The following is a 20,663-nucleotide window of genomic DNA, read 5'->3' as shown; positions in this document are numbered from 1 at the left end:
GAACGGCTTGGTTCTAGGAATGGTGATTCTTGATGATCTGACTCCAGCTTCAGTCCACTCCTTCTGAAGCTCTCCCAAGTTCTTGAATTGGCTTTTCCTGACAATCTTCCCAAGGCTGTGGTCATCCCTGTTGCTTTTGCACCTTTTCCTACTACACTTTTTCCTTCCAGTCAACTTTCTATGAATATATTTAGATACAGCACTCTGTGAACAGCCAGCCCTTTCAGTAATGACCTTCTGTGGAGGGTGTTGATGATTGTCTTCTGGACAACTGTCAAGTCAGTAGACTTTCCCATAATTGTGGTTGCATGTTCTAAAATGTAGAATATAAGAAAGTTGGCTTTTTTTTTTATTAAATTACAAATAATAAAGACCTTTTCCATGATATATTTTTTTATTTTTTTAGATGCTCCTGTATGATCACAGATTTGCTCACATACACAGATATGCATATACTGGCCAAAGATTTACACTGTGTGAAATTAGATTATACTAACATATCTTACTGCTCACACTCTCAAATACTACTGATCCCAGCTGAAAAATGCCCTGCACTGATGTCTGGATACCATCCAATATCACAGTGGCCTTGGGCAGAGTGGAATATGACTGGTTGCTGTCCAGAGTCAGAAATAGTAGAATTAAGCATTAAATCCAGCCTTATGATTAGTGGCAGTCTGTAATGTCCTGCCCTGAGAACGATGCCCAAGACACTCTAGCAAAAGCATTTATAAAGTTTCAATGAAACAAACATTGCAACAGATTTATTTGATGCAACTTTGCAAAATTGGCTGTTTATGGTAAAAATGACTGCCGTAGAAGATTTATTTGATGCTATCCTTTACATTAAGTTTTATTTTCTGGCTTACGTAAATCAATATAAGCAATATGATTTTCAGGCACACAACAGCCTCGCTAGGCTTGGTTGCACATACTTGCATTTTCAACTTGAAAAGTAGAAAGAAACCAGAGAGAAAGTCTTGTTTGATTGGATATAGGTTATTGATTAGCAAGTCAGTCTATTCCTGTGGTTTGTTGGCAGTTTAAGCTCAACTAGCCAACCTGTTCTAAGAGTAAGTAACAAAATAGACAAATGAAATAATAATATTGCTGAAAAATTCCCAATCATGAATACATTATTTACACAACTAAAATATTTTCTAAATTTTTCAACAAGAGTAAAGGATAATTCTTTTGAGTTAAATGAGGTTTTTGTAAATTGATACTAGTTCGGTTGTTCTCTGCTGACTGTTCATCTCAACATGCTAAACGTTTCTACACTGTATTGAGCTCACATATCCCTATGGATTCCATAACCAGCCTGTCAAATTCACACATGATATAGAAAAACAACACAGTCATACTGAAATTGGCTTACAAGACGGTGAACTTTATGTTTTAAAGATGAGCTAAACTACATCAGACAGGTGACAGCACTGTCAATACGAGTTTTATGTTATACTGTATATAAAGTATAATAGAATGCATTTTACTTAAATTGTCTTGAGAGGCAAGTTTAAAATGACAGATTGACATACACTGCTGTTTAACATCATATGTTGAATCTCTTGATCTCTGGGTCTACACCTTATTAAAGCAATAGCTAAGCCAAAGACGAAAATGATGTCATCATTTACCCATACTCATGTCATTCTAAAACCATTCTTTGACTTTTTTTCTTCTGTGGAACACAAAAGGAGGAATTCTGAAGAGTGTATTTGCCCTTTCTTTCATTTAAATTTTAATGAATGAGAACTTGAGTTTTAAAGCTTCAAAAAGGACACAGATTATCAAAAAGATTGATAGAAAATAGCCCATATAGCCCATGCATTATATCACAGTCTTCTAAATTCATATCAGTTTTATGTTAGGAACAGACCTACAACTTAAATTATTCACTAAATATTCACTAAGCTAATCTAAGAGTAAAAGAGTAAGTGCAATTTCATTCATGCTCTCTTAAATGTCTAAAACCATATACTATATAAAGAGTTCAAGTTATTCTGTTGTGCTGGTGAAAAAAAAAAAAACCTTTGTGATGTTTTATCAGGATTATACAGGTTTTGTCATATGCATATAACAAGAATTAAATACACCTACTGTTAACGTAAATATATTAAATGACAATGCATGCACCTTCATGCACATTCATACACACATTCATCTTGTCATCTTTCAGGCCGACACTCCTGTTAATTATGAGCAAGCTTTTTATAGATTAAAGCCGCTGGGTGGCTTTACGGCAACATAAAATAATGCATCACTCTCCCAAGAGTATTGCTCACGCTCTCAGTTAGATCTTCACTCAGTGTGGGCACACCACAGGGGCTATTTGTCACTGTAGTACTGATCAAACTCCTCCTCTTTAATACTGCTTTTCTTCCTCTATTGATCTTCATTTTACTGCCTCACTATTGATACCAGAATGATATAAATGAATAGTCCATATAAAATCTTTTGATCTTCTATGTTTTTTTCTGTGCAGGAAATGATCTATAGGAACCATGCACAGTTACTTTGTTGTTTTATGATCCTCGTGGGGAGATCTGGAGGCTTGTCTATAATGGTAGCACTAGCACATTCATGTTAGAGTATAGGGATATATAATTGGAATGAACAAGCAATAAATGGGTAGAGAAATGGGTCATGGGTAGAGAAAACATAAATTGAGCCTTTTCATTTGTTCCTAGTTAAGAATATTATATCATAATAGTTGATCAGGGAATTTGTAAAAAAAAAAAAAAAAAAAAAAAAAAAAAAAAATATATATATATTAAGGTTGTGAAACTTTGGGTAGACACTGGAAGAAAGGGAAATAAGGTTGTAACTATGGAAGAAATAGAATAGTTCTTGTTACCAGTTTTGATACACAACAAAGGCTAATATACTGTAAGTTAAGAAGTTGGTTAGGTAGATACAATAAAAACACCCTGAAATTTTGAGACACCATCAAGAGATTTTGAGAAAACTTTCAGTTCCTAGAGTAGGTGTCAAACTAAAATCACCCTAGAGGTGGGTAAGGTAATTTGTACTTGTGGAGATCAGAAATATCCGCAGGAGTAACAACTGCACACTTTCAGCACTGACTAATGCCAGTCTATTTGAACCTCACTTTAGACAAATCTCAGAAGAGGCACTTTGCTAAATAAAAAGCATTGCTTTTTGTAAATAATATCGCTGTCCATTTCAACTTTGCTATTCAGTGAGGAAACAATTTTACACAAGAATGAGCGTTTATTGAGAAAATTCAAGAGCTGAAGATAATGGTGAAAGAAAACAATCCTGAGGACACATGTTGAGCTAAAGCTAAATGGCTGCAGCTGATGGAAATGTTTTCCGACCAAAAACATCCAAACTGTGGTGGCACAAAGAAGAGCCCGATATCGTAAAGATCACGGTAAACAGAAATGCAAATATATCTTAATATTATCATAATACTCTCTACCACAAAACATAATAGCATAATATTTGTTCATCAGAACGTACACTATTGATCAAACATTTGGGGTCGGAAAGATTTTTATTCATTAAGTAAATAAATATAAAAATAAAGTTATTTTTAACTTTCTATCCATTAAATAATCCAGAAATTAAAATAAAAAATAAACAACATAAAATAACAATGTTTTTAACATTGATAATAATAATACAAAATGTTTATTGAGCAGCAAACCAGAATGATTTCTGAAGAATTATGTGACACTAAAAACAGGAATAATATATACATTAAAAAAAAATAACAAATAAAAAGGATGCCACTTACTGAATGAAGCGGCCATCATAATGAAACAACAACACAGAAAATAACTGTTTGAAATGTTTATCACTTCATATTTCACAGCCTCACATTCTACCTTCATATACTGGAAAGTACGTAGTACACAGTAAATACTGTGCAGTATGCAGTAAGTATGCTATTATTAGCACCTAAACAAGTCTTCACTTATTCAATTTTAGCACATTCTGAAAGTCGAGGAAAAACGTTCACTGCTAAATGAATGTGCTCAATAAGCATGTGAATAAATTTCTTATTGACGACTTTAAACATGCCGTTTCTCAGAACATATGGAGCAGCTTAGATAAGATAGCATTTCTAGCAAACACTTTTTTTTTTACTTCAAACTGTTCTCAGAGACATAAAAGTATAGTTTATCTCAATAAAGCAGTAATTTTCCCTTTTTGGCCTGAGAAAAGAGTTGAAACAAATCTCCAGCAAAGATTGTGCATCACTTTCTAAATCTAAAAAATGAAAGACTATTTGGATTTATCATTGTTAGCAGTCTCCGGGATTTCTGTCCAGACTTCATGTCTCCTCAGTTGCTGTGACATGCTCTTATCTCCTCTAACATTTACCTCTGTAGTCCAGGTTTTACCCTGGGCTCTGCTAGCTAAACACCCAATGGCTAGCCTGCCCTTTTACACATGCTACATAGCCCTCAGCTAAATGTCATTAGTCGCCGATGAGGATCAAAAGCTAAAATGTCCCACTAGCCTGTGTAATGTCAATGTGTAGCATTAATTAAAACCGTGTCTGTTTTTTAATTAATTTCACTAATCGAGAGGGGTAGAGCTGATCCCAGGTTGGTGTAAACAGCCATGTGTAGTGGCAGATGAGACGATGTATTTGATATCCGAAATGGCGACCAGTAGAAATGTGCCAAATGCACTGGTAACATGAGATGTTAAGATGCTGATAGTGTTTGTATTTGTTTGCTTAATTAACTGTGGCTCATTGTTATGGAGGCAGTGTCCCCAAATAGCTAAGGCCCAAAATACTTCAGGTAAACACAAACCTATTTTGGGGATGTTCCATCAAATTCTAATTTGCTAATTCACATGAATGCTTTCATAACAATTATGCATTGAGGGCTTTTAAGTCCAGATGAAATATTTTAAGTCCTATATAGTAACAGTGATATGAATATGAATATGTGCTTTAAGTGAAAATGCAAAGTACAAATTGGAATATTGTAAAATATTATTACAAAAAAATAATCATTATAATATGCTGATTTGTTGATGTTCTTATTATTATAAATTTTGAAAGCAGATATGATGATTTTTTTCTTTCATGGATAGAATTAAAAAACAGCATTTATTTGAAATAGAATTCTTGATAATTAATCCAAATATGTATTCAATATATGTTAGTCTTGCTAAATTTAATGCATCCTTCATGATTAAAAGTATGATCAAAATAAAATAAAATAAAATACTGATTAATTTTCAATGGTAGTGGACATATTTTCCACTCACATAAAATATAGCAATCACATATCACGGGCTTTAATGTAACAGTTAAGACCCTGCAAGACATTTGAAGTCATATGACTGCACTGCTGCGGGAAACTCACTGTGAGTTATATTACATGTCACTTGCAGTTGATGTCACCTCTGCATCTGTCAAATAGCATCACGTTGCTATCACATGCCCTCGTAACATGCTGCCCACCCCTCCTGTATGCAAAAGCTATAATAATGTGCTATGACAGAACAGATTGTGTGATGCTAATATACATAAAGAAACTATCACTCTTCGTTATGCCTGCTGCTCTCTGATGACACATCTGCCTAATGCTTAGATGTTGGGTTATGCCTGACCAGTCACAGTCCAATCACACTGCATGTGAGACTTGTTCATCGAGCCAATCAAAAAGAGAGGTGGGATGACATTGCTAAGAGATGAGAGGTAATTGCAGAGGTAACCTGTGCCTACGAGGCTTTTGAGAATTTTTGTGCATCTGAGAGTGAGCACGGCAGAAATAATTAATATTCTCCGTCATTTGCGGTTCCTGAAGGTCTGAACAGTCCCCATGTTTTATCATCCTGAAATGTTGTTAAATGTTAATGGGAACCTATTTTTACATGGGCCATTCCAGAACACTTCCAACCCCCCTGAATAAAACATCAGTACCAACACACTGGCCAATACTTGTGAATCCCTTGCTCTATAATTGCTGACAAATTCAGTTTTTGGGATGGATGACTTCTATTTACTGACTCGTGAATTGTCCTGTTTTGACGTCTGTATGACATCATGCTACTTTTCTGCTCTCGTACCAGCCAGAAATCATACCTGTATCTATGGCACTGAAAAGATGGTGAGAACTTCAATAATATCAGAAATGAAGTGTGTAATGAACTGGTAAATGAGCACAGGTTTACCCATCTCAAATTGCATGAGCCCTTGTAATTTACAATTACTGTATATAATTATTATTTTTTTCTCACGATACAGTATTAATAGCATGATCTGCCTGAAGCTGAATAGCAAATTCCACTGAATAATGGATACGTATTTGATAAACCTTTTTTTTTTTTTTTTGTAAATTGTCTTTATATATATATATATATATATATATATTTCAACAAATAAAATTAATGGATACAGTGTGAAGTTTAGAAAGAAAAAAAAATTAAAAGCTATTTATTTTTGTGATGGTAATGCATCATCACTCCAATCTTCCGTTTCACATGATCCTTCAGAAATCATTCTAATATGCTGAGTTAGGGCTCAGGAAATTATCATTGTAATAATAATCAAATACTGTGCTTCATATTATTTTTGTGCAACCAATTAATTGATATACCCTAGGATTAACTGAAAAATGTATTGTTTAAAAGAACAACATTTATTTGATAATAGAACTCGTCACCTTTGTATGTATCTATATATTATACAGCATAAACACACATATATAAAAATTATAATTTTGTATGTCCTTTGGTTCAATAACTTTTCCGAGGCATGATAGAAATTGCAACTTACAGGCTGTTGTGGATATGTTAGCTCTCTGTTGTGCATTTGCCACATTTTCAATTTCTCTAATTTTCCGATGATCAGCAAAAAAGTGAGTGGCTCTACCTTATGTCTATGTGGATTGTGTTTAGGGATTTACAATCATTTCAACATTTCCTAGAGAAACAACTTGTCATTTTTTTTTTCCTTGTCTCAACATTTTTTTAAGGATGGAATAAAAGCGGATATTACTAAATGGAGGAGAACGAGAGAAAACATCCTGTTCTTCCAACATCATACAGTGCATGGAAATAATGCCTACAAGAGGAAACTTTTGTCTCATTTTAGATACTCCCAGTGCAGGCATTCTATCAACAAGCCCACAAGGGAGTACTATAAAGAAAGAACGAGAGAGAAAGAAGGAATGATAGATAATGCATATGAAAGAGAGAGCATGGGAGAGAATGGTTATGCAACATTCACAAGAGACAGAAGGTAGGGAGACAAAAATAAACTTATGCCTTCTATGCCTATCGTGACGTATGCTTATAACCGAAGAGGGACACTTATAGAACATGCGCAAGACTTTGGTCATTAGTCACCAGGTGTACATGAAGATATAAACATGCAAACACACACATACGTCGGGCCCTTAATGAATTAGTTTGTCCTAGGCAATGACATTACCACTGTGCCCCGACTATCTCAGCATTTTATCCAAAGCACAGAGGGATATATGCTGAAAAGACATCCCTAAATTTGCACTGCAGAGTTGCTGTGACTTTACCACTAATGGCAAGAGATGTTGCTTTATCCTGTACATGAACATCCTGTTTCCTCTCCTGAATCTTGGTGAAAACAAGGAAAGAGCTTTGCATGCATCAGCATAATAATTTCAGCTCATGAACTAAACTGATTTTGCTAAATAAATGAAACTGTATGTGATGGAGTACACGGTTAAATATAAAATGGCATTTGACACATAACCATTAAAAATTTTGGGGTCAGTCAGTAGCCAGTACTTTTTAAATTTATTTACGTTTTATGTACGTAACTATCGTTTTCATGTGAAAGAAATTATTACATTTGTTCACCCAAGAATGCATTAAATCAATCAAACGTTAGAGTAGATAATGTTATAGAATATAACGTTGGATTAGAGTATAATGTTATAATAGAGTATACTAGAGTTTTAGAAAAGGTTTCTATTTCAAATTAGTGCTGTTCCTTTGTACTTCCTATTATTATTACTATTTTTATTATTCGTATTATTAAAAATGTTCTCAAAACAGCATATTGGAATTATTTCTGAGGATCATGTGACAAAGAAGACAAGAGTAATGGAAGCTGAAAGTGTATCCATTACATTAATAAATTACATTATAAAATACATTAAATATAAAACAGACATCTTCACATGACCAACCAGGAATATAACATAACCCAGAAATCATAATCTGATTGTAAAGAGATTTTGAGACCCGTGAACAATCCCCTATGTGTGTTTACTATAAAGGGAAGCATATGATTGTTAATATGTCAGTCTTCCTATTTTCTCAACACAGGGTCAAGGTAAAAACAAATCTGAATCGCATCAGGCAGCTATTTGAAGTCGGATTCAAATTTAAATGATTATTTGGGTTATTTGTAAGCCAACAAATGAAAAAAATAAAAGAAAATCAGTTTGATTGGTATAGGAGTATTTTTAAGCTATACCCCATTTTTAGTAAGGTGCTATTAAATTAAACTTACATTTTGTTGCTATTTAGTGTCCTCAAAGTTTTTTTTTTTTTGTTGTTGTTGCTATTTTTAAAATGCCCTCCTTTTTTGGGGGATTTAGAGTTATAACTTTCAGGTTTCAGGTCTTTTTTTACTTGTCTAGCTCTGTGACTACACTTCTCCTGCTGCCCCTTATGTCCTGTCTCTTTATTCATCCTTCTCTAGCACCTTTCCTTTCATATATTTCCTTTTTGGTCTCTCTTTCATGAGTGCCTGTGTCACACATCATTGGTGGCCCTAAAGAAGCAGGGTGTGAATCCAAGCCATGGTACAATCCCTCTTTGTAGGAGACGCCAAAACAGCTTGTCTGCAGTATTCAGCTTTACAGCTCAAGGCTCTCCTCCCAGACCAAGACCACCATGGCTCGTCTCCCCAACCCCGAGCTTCTGGCTTTCTACACTAGGTGGATTAATTGTAATTTGCAATGTCGCACCCTCACAGTCATCTGAGGCGAATGATCCAAAATGGCCACTGTGTTGCTGCGAGAGTGTGTTGGGATTCGCTGTGCTGTCATCTTGGTGGGGTGCTGAGGGGAAATGCAAAAGCCCCTTGACAAGTTTTGATGTGTGTTGGTGATTATTGAGGCTAATCAGGAGGGCCATCAGCGAGCTAGCAGCAAGCCAGTGCTTTGTTTGTGTTCTTTAATGCTAATCACTGTGGCTAACACATTAGGCACTTTGATTTATTGGCTGAAGGACAAAGCTTCTTTATATGTTTTTCTGAGCAGTGGTAAAGGCGGTTATCATTATTAATTAATATGCACTCCACGCAGGCTTAGCAGCCATTGTTTTGCACAGTGTATTGGTATAGACTAAAGTATAGAAACTGCTACACTTCTGTTAAGTTGACTTTCATTAGTGCTCCAAACACCAATAGTGCTGAAAGGACTAGTGCAGATGTTTTACCATGTTATGGATACTGTTAGACTACCTAATAATCCAAAGCAGCAGGACTGCTGAAAAAAACAGATTGGAGGTTAATGGTTTGTTAAAACGGGTCCTCTTGATTTTGTCAGTAACAGATTTGTAAGTTACAACATACTGTTGATGAATATATGCTGAAAAAAAACAAAAAGATAACTGCACAGAATATTGACACTGTACTATTAACAATGTACAACACTGAAGAATAAACATCTAAAAACAATATGATTGTTGTAGATAATTGAATCATAGTCAGTAATCTCAGGGATTGACCTGCTGGAGCTACATGAGCTGAAGCAGAATAGTGAATGAACATCTGCAAACTGAAGCGCTGCTAGCGGGTTAATTAACTCACCCAGATTAATCACATATATATACACAACATAAAGGTAATATTGCAAACTTCCTCTAGAGAGTGATAGATGGATAGATAGATAGATAGATAGATAGATAGATAGATAGATAGATAGATAGATAGATAGATAGATAGATAGATAGATAGATAGATAGATAGATAGATAGATTGATAGTGTGTTAAAAAGAGAGACACAAAGAGAAAGAGAATGAGAGAGAAGGAGATAAATCGATCAACAACTTTATGTTTACAATTGGGTGCTAAAGGTCAACAGAGGCCGAAAACAAATGAAGCGGAACATGAAGCATGTGTACAGCAGGAGTTTGGGGAAGCACCCGACCCTGTGTACTTCTCTGCATGTGTGCTTGCTTTATTCATCTTAGTACACTCGGCCCTGTTAATATATTCAAGAGTTCAAGCTAGAATCCCCAGAACACAAACTGGTAGCACTCAGCTGGTACCGTCGATGACAGACCAGTGATGTCTGACACCATGCCAATGTACACTTTCTGTCAGCATGCTGGCTGTGCTGCCATTTGATGGAGAGAGCAGTAGTAGTATATACATGTTGTTAATTTTTATAATATATAGCTTGACAAACTACAAATGAGTAGCAAAAATAACTGGCTGCATTTAACCAAACAACATGATATCTGTGCAATCTGTTGGTGCCTGCCCATTGCTTAGGTTTAGAAAATGAGACAGAACCTACTCTTCTGGAGTTGATCTCTTTCACATAGAGTGGAAGGAGGAACTCAGACACTCCCTCTAATCTGATGCCCTCTTTGGTTACGCGAAGAGTTCCCATGCCATCCTGAGGGACAGAGAGAAAAAGAGTTTGTCACGTTCATGTAAATATATTTACATTTACATTACATTTATTCATTTAGCAGACGCTTTTTTCCAAAGCGACTTACAGATGAGGACAGTGGAAGCAATCAAAAACAACAAAAAGAGCAATGATATATAAGTGCTATAACAAGTCTCAGTTAGGTTAACACAGTACACCTAGCATGGGATTTTAAATAATATAATATAAAGAAAATTAGATAGAATAAAAAAAGAATAGAGCAAGCTAGTGTTAGAGGTCTTTACACATACAGACACATACAATTTACACATACAATTGCATAATTAATGAAAAGAAAATGGAATATAAAAATATTAGAAAGGTAGTTAGATTGTTTTTAAAGAATAGAATTAGAATAGTGAGTGTTAAAGAGGGTCAAATAAAGATGGAAGAGATGTGTTTTAAGCCGATTCTTGAAGATGGCTAAGGATTCAGCTGTCCGGATTGAGTTGGGGAGGTCATTCCACCAGGAGGGAACATTTAATTTAAAAGTCCGTAAAAGTGACTTTGTGCTTCTTTGGGATGGCACAATCAAGCGACGTTCACTTGCAGAACGCAAGCTTCTAGAGGGCACATAAGTCTGAAGTAACAAATTTAGGTAAATGGGTGCAGAGCCAGTGGTAGTTTTGTAGGCAAACATCAATGCCTTGAATTTTATGCGAGCAGCTATTGGAAACCAGTGCAAATTGATAAACAGAGGTTTGACATGTATTCTTTTTGGCTCATTAAAAATTAATCTTGCTGCCGCGTTCTGAATTATTTGTAACGGTTTGATAGAATTGGCTGGAAGACCTGCCAAGAGGTTATATATTAATATATTATATATAATTATATATATATATATTATATTAATATATATTATTAATGTTTATCAGCAGATTTGTATTATGAAGGATTGTTTTCTCAGATTATTTATACTGTAAACCATGCATACTGAGTTCAAGGAAATGGGATCAATCCTGAAAAGAGTTGTGTTGCTTGATTTTTTTTATGTAAACTACATAATGCAAACTGGGATCCAAGTTATATAAAGTAATATTTTCTTCATAATAATCTGAAAAGTGTTTCCTAATAGTCCACAAGTACTACAAGCAGGGGGAAAATTATTTTTTCAAGACAATATACGTGTATATTAAATTATATATATATATATATATATATATATATATATATATATATATATATATATATATATATATATATATATATAATTTTTTTTTTTGGGGGGGGGGGATTTATTTGAAATTGGAAAAGGTCTAATCAACTGTACAAAAAAAAGGAAAGGGGGGGGGGGGCACCTAACTGATCCCAATGATTTACATTCTTTTTAATCTTATATTTCAGCATATTTGTTTAATTTTTTTTTTTTTTCATGAAAATTCGTTATAACAGGCCTCTGATCAAATGCCCCAAGTGTGTAGCAGGTTCAACATTAATACAAAAGGAACTGGGAGAATCATTACAGCGTTTTGTGCTTTGCATTGTGAAGCATGAATTAGTTAAATCTATATGCTTTTTTGAATGAACACTCTTCTGCCTGTGAGAATGGAAAATATGAGAGTCACAATGTTAAAACAAATATGATTCAATTTTGTTTTGCAGATAACTAAACCAGTTTACTCCCACATCTCTGTGTTCTGCTAAATGTATGTACACACTCAGATGCGTCAGATTGTGGATTTAAGCATCTCTCAAAAGCAGTTTCTCTCTCCAAATTTGGGTTGAACAAAGAGGAGCCCCACGGCTATTTTCCATATTTCTTTCTCCCTAGCTACCTCTCTGCTTCCCAAATGCCATATTCTTTATTTCTTTCTTCACATCCTTTTTCCATCATGTTCTCAGCAACCAAGAAACGTCAAATGACGTCAAACTTCAGTCGACATTGTTCATATTTCTAAAGAGACATGGTTGGACATGGTTGGAAGTGATGGACAGTTTTTTTTCTTCTTTTGTTTTCTTCTGAGTAATACAATTCTAAAAGTGGTCTTTTTAAAAATCATTCTAACTTTTTATTGTATTGACCTCTCCTTCACCTGTAAATGTTATCTCACGAGAGTACATTGTGTTCTTTGGCAACACTAATGAGTCAGATACTAGAGAAGTTGATGTCATGGTTGGCTCTAAAAGTATTGTTTCAGATTTAGCACAACGAGCATTATAATTACTGCATTTGAAAGCACTGCTAGAAGATGGGGACTTCAAGACCTGTTCTAGCAACATTTCAGGTAAACTTTCTATCTATCTATCTATCTATCTATCTATCTATCTATCTATCTATCTATCTATCTATCTATCTATCTATCTATCTATCTATCTATCTATCTATCTATCTATCTATCTATCTATCTATCTATCTATCTATCTATCTATCTATCTATCTATCTATTTCCCCCAGCTGTTTTTCCCAGTTTAATTTTTTCAGAAAAATAAAACATTGAAATGCATTATAGTCATTGATGGGACAAAAGCCTATGCCAATACTGTCCCCCCAACATTTCATGAAAATACACTACCTTTTTTATGTTTGTATGTATGTATGTATTTATTTATTTATATTTCAAAGGTATAAACATTTGTTTAACAAGGAGCCATTACTTTAATCAAAAGCGACAGTAAATTCTTGATATATATATATATACTGTATATATATATATATATATATATATATATATATATATATATATATATATATATATATATATGCACATTATAATAAGAGATGAATTAGAATTAGAGCACTGAATTAGAATTATAGAATGATTTATGAAAGGTCAAGCATAGCACTGAAGATGGAGTGATGGCATAAATTACATTTCATTATGTATTATTACGTGTGTTGTATTTGCAGTTGTATATTCTATATTGTATATTGCAGCCTTGATAAGCACAACAGACTTCTTTCAAAATGGTACGATATGTTAATTCATGTGTTTTACATTACATATCATATATTACATTATATTACTTAATCTAAGAATGTTGGGATTAAACATTTATCTTTTGTTTTCCATTGGCCTTTGGTTAGCAATCTAACATCTACTATCTTAGCATAATGCTAACTGTTTAAGAAATGCTCTTTAATTCCCTAGAACAAGACATTTTTATAGCACACTTCATTTTTATCTAGGGGAACAGGTTTCTGTGGTGCGATAGGATCTAGCATAAAACCCTGAAAGTGTACACTGGCACATTTTCACCAAAGAAAAGGTTCTTAGCCAAAACTAAGTTGGATTGGTCCATTAAACTCACAGGCCTCAAACCAGGAACCAATTACATCAGCGATAATGACCTCAAATCAACAACAATGAGGCAACAAAACTAAACAACTCCTGTTATAACAAACTGGTGTACAATAAGCATCCAGTGAATGTCAATGCACCTACAGTTGTCGGATACACACATTTCCTATATTTATTCTCTACTTCTTTCCCAATCAGTCTGATATTCAATATTTTCTTCACAAATGACATATTATCCACATTATACTGCAAAGTTTATTTGTTTATATTAAATAACTAGACAACGTGAATTAAGTTACATTGAAATGTGTGCGCTGGTTCCCTACAGCTCCAATACTGGCCGAGCAAAGGCAACTTTGCAGTAAATCAAAATGGTTATTCATGGTGTCAGTCTGGGTCAGTTCAATACAGACATTCTGTCAATCAGTGGCCACTTTAGGAGATTCGGGAAGTGACAACAGCGTCTTATAACTTGCACGTCTTTTAGTACCATTACAGCTTGCATTTCTGCTTCAACTGGCATGACAGCGGTTTGTTACCATCAACTTCCTCGACAGCAGTGGGCATCCGAATCGCTGATCTCTCAGCTAACATTTTCAATTTCCTCTTCTGCTGATCATGCTGGACTGATCTTGTTAAGACCAAACATCTCTGTGAAATAAGGGCAAGAAAAGGGAAAATGGGATCTCCTATAATATCAAAGGTGCTATATATGAAGCTACAGCTTGTGCTACAATGTTCATTCTCTTGTCACAGGTGCTTGTACTTCCATTCATGTCACAAACTGCATTCTAAATGGGTCATTTCTCAAGCTCTTCATCAGCTCTGCAGACATAAATGTGTACTCACCCAGAGTCATTTTTAAATACAGCACAAGCAATCAGCATCATGTAAACAGACATACAATCATCACTTCAGTGTGTCAGCTGACTGTTTCATAGCAATAAAGTGACATTTAATTATTTAGAGGGCATTCTATTGGCTGTGAGTCACACAGAGTAGTAGTTATTGAGTTTAATTTTAGGTATGGTACAAAATGTTCTCATAATATAAGTATAACTATAAAACATAATAAATAATAAAAGAAAATCAGGCAACTGGGTTGTACGCCCAATGTCAAGTATTATGACAATCAACTGGCATTTTTGAGCTAAGTTACTCTTGCTCGATCCACCACGGCTAGTTCATTGCTAGTAGAATAAAGAAAAAGAAAAAAAAGAAAAATGCAGCTGCAAATTGAATGACTGCCAATATGAGGGGGAAAAACACAAAATATAAATAATGCCTGGGGGTTACAAACTTTGCTTTGAAATACTAATAAAGGTCTTTATTGAATTTTAATTTAACGTGGAGTTGACTTTGGAATTTCAATAATAATAACCTATTACAAGGTCACAACTTTATTTATTTTCACTCTGTAGATTTAACTATGCTTTGCCAGGCACTTGGATCAATGTCTTATTGGATTTAAACAACCAGTTGCTGGAATCTGCTTTTAAAAATTAATGTTGCAGAACAGTGGAAAATAATGCAAACCAGCAGTTGTGATCCCCCACCACCCCACACAAACACTTACACACACACAGTCACCACCCAATCACCCGCATGGGAGGTACTATAATGTAAGTCCTTGTTTTGAGTGGTTGTAGCCTTGCACAAATGACTAAATAATAACACTGATTGGGCTATGATTAGCTAAATACCCCGGTGAGGAGGAACTTCAGAACAGAGCCACTGTCAGACTTTTAAATTAAGGTAGCTTTCTCCCTATTTGACCAGATTTAAAAAGCCACTTAAATTTCACTAATTGCAGGGACAACCCCCTCAGAATGCTCTGTTTTAAAGGGGACATCGGATACAAATTTCATTTTTACATGGTGTTTGCATATAAATGTGTCTCAGCAGAGTGTGGACACCAATCACCTTACAATGATAAAAATCCATTCTCTCTTTTTTTTAATCCCCCCCAAAACCTTAACAGTCTCAGTTATCAAGCCGTTTAGATTTTCTGAGCAGTATGACTTCATATTGATCAAGCCCCGCCCATGACCACTTAACGGACTGTCCTGTATTAGCATATTTCTGCCCTCAGCCAGCTGTCCGCTGTACGCCATTTTTCATAAACAATGCAGGTGTTTTGCTGTTTTCAATGTAAAAGCGAACATACTTCAAGAGTCTTAATTGTCTCCCAACATCAGAGCCACTGATTACGCAATGGATAAGTTTTGTTTTTGATGGTAATGCGACGCTGAACACACCTAAATTGTCTGCGCAATTAATTGTACTCCAGACTCCAGCTTTTTGAATGAGGGACAATTCTAGGCAGGTTTTGCTTAAAAGTTAAAACTCAAGGATGGATCAGTACCCACTGTTCATGTTCCAGCTGCACCTCCAGAAGAAGTAAGTCTGACACTTTATATTTCTTATAATTATTAGCAAATCTCCTTTCCTCTTCCATGGAAGTGAGGTGTGGGGTGAGCAGAGCTCATTATTATTTAAAGAGACATGCACCGAAGCGGGTCGCTGTGAACAGGGTTGTTCCCTATCAAAAGCTACTCTCGATGCTGCTCTCAATAGTGCTTATGAGAACATTCTTTGTTCGACCGGTTGTGAACCATGTGTGTCAAACACGCCAAGAATCGGCTTAAATAACCTCGGCAGGTGACGTCACTGATAACGTGCACCTGCAGGTTATAAATAGACATGAAACGGAAACATCCTCAGGTTTCTTTGTCTTCAGAGACCGCATTGTGAGTGTATGTCACGCTGATGAAAGTATTAGTTTAAAAGAAGTATGTTGAGAGTAAAAAAAAAAGGAAAAAGAAAGTTCTAACTATTCTTGCTGATTCTATAAGAGATGCGTGCCTCGCTCTCCATGGCCGATCTCTGAAGAGAAATCGCATGTTTATTGTTTGTAAAAAAAAAAAAAAAAAAAAGGCTGCTTTCGCGTTCTAGAGTGGCAGTTGTAAGCACCGCGGTTCACTTCCTATCCGCGCTAGGCTCTTTGCTCTCACGAGGAACTAGCCGCTTCCCGCTCATTAAGATCGCGCTCCGATCTGGAAGATCTGATGGTTCTCGTGCCCACCTCCGAAGCGTGCCCAGGCATTTCTTCGGATTGGGCAGAGGCTGCTGTAGCTCTAGCTTCTGTTGAAATGGACATTGAGAGTGCTCTCTCCTAGCACTCCTCTCACGATTATAAGGACATGAGGAGTTACTAGGTGGTGACTCGTGCAGTGACCAGATTAAAGGCTTAAAATTAGATTTTGTACATTATGATTTCATAGGTGAGAGAGACGCTAGCTGCTATCTCTCCCCTATTCGAGCAACATCATTTAAATAAAAATTTAAATTAAAAAATGATGATGAGAGGATGATGATGATGAATAACAAATATATATATATATATATATATATATATATATATATATATATATATATATATATATATAAAATATATATACGAAAAGACAGCAATTGTTTAATTGGTCAAACTTCGCCTCTAGGAGTTAGTGCCCATTCAACCAGTTGGGTTGCATCTTCAATGGCTTGCGCAAGAGGTGCGCCCTTGCAGCAAGTGTGTGATGCGGCAGGTTGATCCTTTCCGCACACATTTGTCAGATTCTATAGTTTGGATGTTGATGCTACTCCGGGCTCACATGCCCTTGAGTCTACATCCCAGAGTCATGTCTGAGACATCTTCGATGTTTGCGCCCACACACTGCACAACCTTGGGGGTCCAGACACTTACCATGCGGCTGCGTTGGTATTCTCGTTCCCATTAGCGCTATTGAGCGCAGCATCGAGAGTAGCTTTTGATAGGGAACGTCTCGGGTTACTTGACTGTAACCCTGTTTCCTGAAAAAGCGGGAACGAGATGCTGCGCCTCAATGCCGCACTGTCGACGTGTCAGGACGTCTCTTCAGACAAAGGGGTAACCTGAGGATGTTTTCGTTTCACGTCTATTTATAACCTGCAGGTGCACGTTATCAGTGACGTCACCTGCCGAGGATATTTAAGCCAATTCTTGGCGTGTTTGACACACATGCTTCACAACGGGTCAAACAAAGAATGTTCTCATTAGCGCTATTGTGCGCAGCAATTGTTCCCGCTTTTTCAGGGAACAGGGTTACAGTCAAGTAACCCGAGACATTTTTGACAAGGTAAAAATGGTGTTGTTTACATGACCATTGAGGAATTTTAACCAAAGACATTTCATGAAGTCCCTAAAAAATCATACCAACTTGTGGAAAATGGGCATCAGCTGTCCCCTTTAAAGAGTCTTTCTCAGAAACACATGGGTGGAAAATCAACAACTGTCCAAGTCCAGGGTTTTCAGCGTAACAAAGTGTTTTTTAGTGACCAAGCTCGTTTTGTTGAGGTTGGCCACTAACTTTTGACTCATATTTGATACTGACAGACATGGCTATATATATGACCAGATAAACTGCATGCTATGGATGCATGTAGTTGATGCAATGGATGGGTGATTGGATGCACGTAATGACGAATGCATGATTGCATGTGATGGATGGATGCATGTGATGGATGAATGCATTTAATGGATGATGTTATGGCTGGATGGAACAACAAATGGATGGATAGATGATGGATGCAAATTATATATGTATGAATGGAAGTTATGGATGTATGTGTGTAATACTGTAGAAGGATGCATACACATGATTAATTGATGTAATAGACGGATGTAACTGACAGACAGACAGACCCGTGACGGATGGATGCATATTATGGATGGAAGGATGTATCCATGTTATGAATGTCTGGATGGATGGACAGATGGACACATGGGTGGGATGGATGCATATAATGGATAAATGCATGCATGTGACGGATGGATGTAATGAACAGATGAACGTGACAGACAGATGGACATGTGATGGATCGGAGGATGGATGCAAGTTATGGATCAATGGATGCATGTTAAGGAAGGATGTATTCATGTCACGGATCGATGGATGGGTGGATGTATGCATGCATTTGATGGATAGATGTAATGGACAGATGCATGCAATGGACAGATGGACACATGATGGATAGATGGATGGATGGATGCATACTATGGATAGAATGATAGAAACAAGTTACGTGTCAGTGTTTGCATGTCAAGGAAGGATGCATACATGGATGTAATGGTAGGTGCATGTAATGGACAGATGGACACGTGATGGATGGATGGATGCATAATATCAATGGAAGGATGATGCAAGTTATGGATATATGGTTGCATTTTAACAATGCATACATGATTTGGATGGATGGATTGCTCAACAGATGGATAAAATGGAGGGTGCATGTATGAATAAATAATTGGCAATATGGATGAACAGGTGGGTGGAATTATAGAGGGACAGGTGAGTTGGATAGATTTTAGTTAAAAATAAACAAACAAATAAATAAATAAATATGACTAGATTGTATAGGCCTGATTGATAGATTGTTGCTGTAAAATGTAAGTAATCTACTGTCTTAAGTCATTGTCAAATCCTTTACCCACAGATGATTACTGTGAGTGCCACAGAGCAAAAGTTTCACCACAAAGACAGGCTGTATTATTATAAACATGTCTCCTGCTGAAAGTAACAACAAATGTAAAAAGGAGTTAAAACAAAGAAAGAAAGAACAAAACAAACATGAAAGAGTGATCATGACGGGCAGCATGGATAAGAGGTGGCAAGCCTGCTGAGACAGCAAGATATGCCTCGTTCCCACGCATTATTCCCAGCACAGGACCTGACATCTTCTTTTAATCAGCTTCTAATACACTGCTGTGTCAAGGTAATGATCCTTTATTGCCAGGCTAATTGGACAAACATATCATAGCCTATCCAACTGTGCGCATGTGTGTGATTGTGTTTGCCTGACCGTTTCCACACAATCACAGAGACAGCAAACACAGAGTGTGGGAGGAAGTGGTGAATCAGGGTTCTAAACCAAGCGATAAAGAGCCTAACTGCACTTGGATTCACAAGATATGAACGTTATCAGCACAAGAACACTCCAGAAACCCAGCAGGGATGACGCACAGTCCATCATCTCCTGTTGCGTCTGACATTGTGCCCAGTAACATCAACCAGCCTTCAAGGGCACCAGTGTTGAGGAAGCTATTTTGAAACTGCAGCATGCCAAGATACAAGCTACTAATTTTTTTTTAATAAAAAGTAGTTCAGCTAAAGTCCAGCCACCCTGTTAAAAAACTAAATAAAATAAAACTAATTTTAGCTGGGTGGGGGGTGGGGGGTAATAAAGGTTAAAGGTTATAAATAAAGGTTAAAAAAATTATTGCATATTCTCCTCAAATCTAATGCATAACAACATATAAACCCATTGACTCATGCTTCAGACCAGCTAAATAAATACTGAATATTTAAATACATTCTTGACATTAAGACACAAGGTAAAATCGAGCTAAGTATGCTGGGTTCATGCTGACCCCATAGAGCATGAGGAAGAACTGAATGGAGTTGATATGAGTTTAATGCTGAGCTGTTTGAGGCTATTGAGAAAGGCCTGTGTGATTCTTAAGAGGGTTGCTAAGAGGTGAACACCAAGGGCTTTTTTGTATGCCGAGCCGTTCGTACTGTAAACAACTCGCTCAAAGACCTGCACACAAATGGGAAAGATAGCATAACAGTCCGATGAATGAATATGTTTCTTTCATTCATCTGTCTTGGCAAGACCATACATACATGAATTAAAAACTAGACCAGAACACTCAACATTCCATATGTCTTAAAATTCACATGCAGACCAATTCTGA

General features: G+C 36.1%; 1 protein-coding gene across 1 annotated transcript in view; it reads right to left on the bottom strand.

Moving 5' to 3' along the window:
* The window catches only part of LOC132142262 (zeta-sarcoglycan-like), a 257,013-nt gene that overhangs the window by 57,074 nt on the left and 179,276 nt on the right, over positions 1-20,663 (bottom strand). The window contains exon 3 of the mRNA XM_059552005.1: positions 10,509-10,610. Coding sequence (XP_059407988.1) covers positions 10,509-10,610 — 102 coding nt within the window. The remainder of the gene's footprint in view (positions 1-10,508; positions 10,611-20,663) is intronic.

This window comes from Carassius carassius, chromosome 6 (genome assembly GCF_963082965.1).
Source record: "Carassius carassius chromosome 6, fCarCar2.1, whole genome shotgun sequence".
Taxonomy (NCBI): domain Eukaryota; kingdom Metazoa; phylum Chordata; class Actinopteri; order Cypriniformes; family Cyprinidae; genus Carassius; species Carassius carassius.
This window is presented reverse-complemented; position numbering and strand designations above follow the sequence as displayed.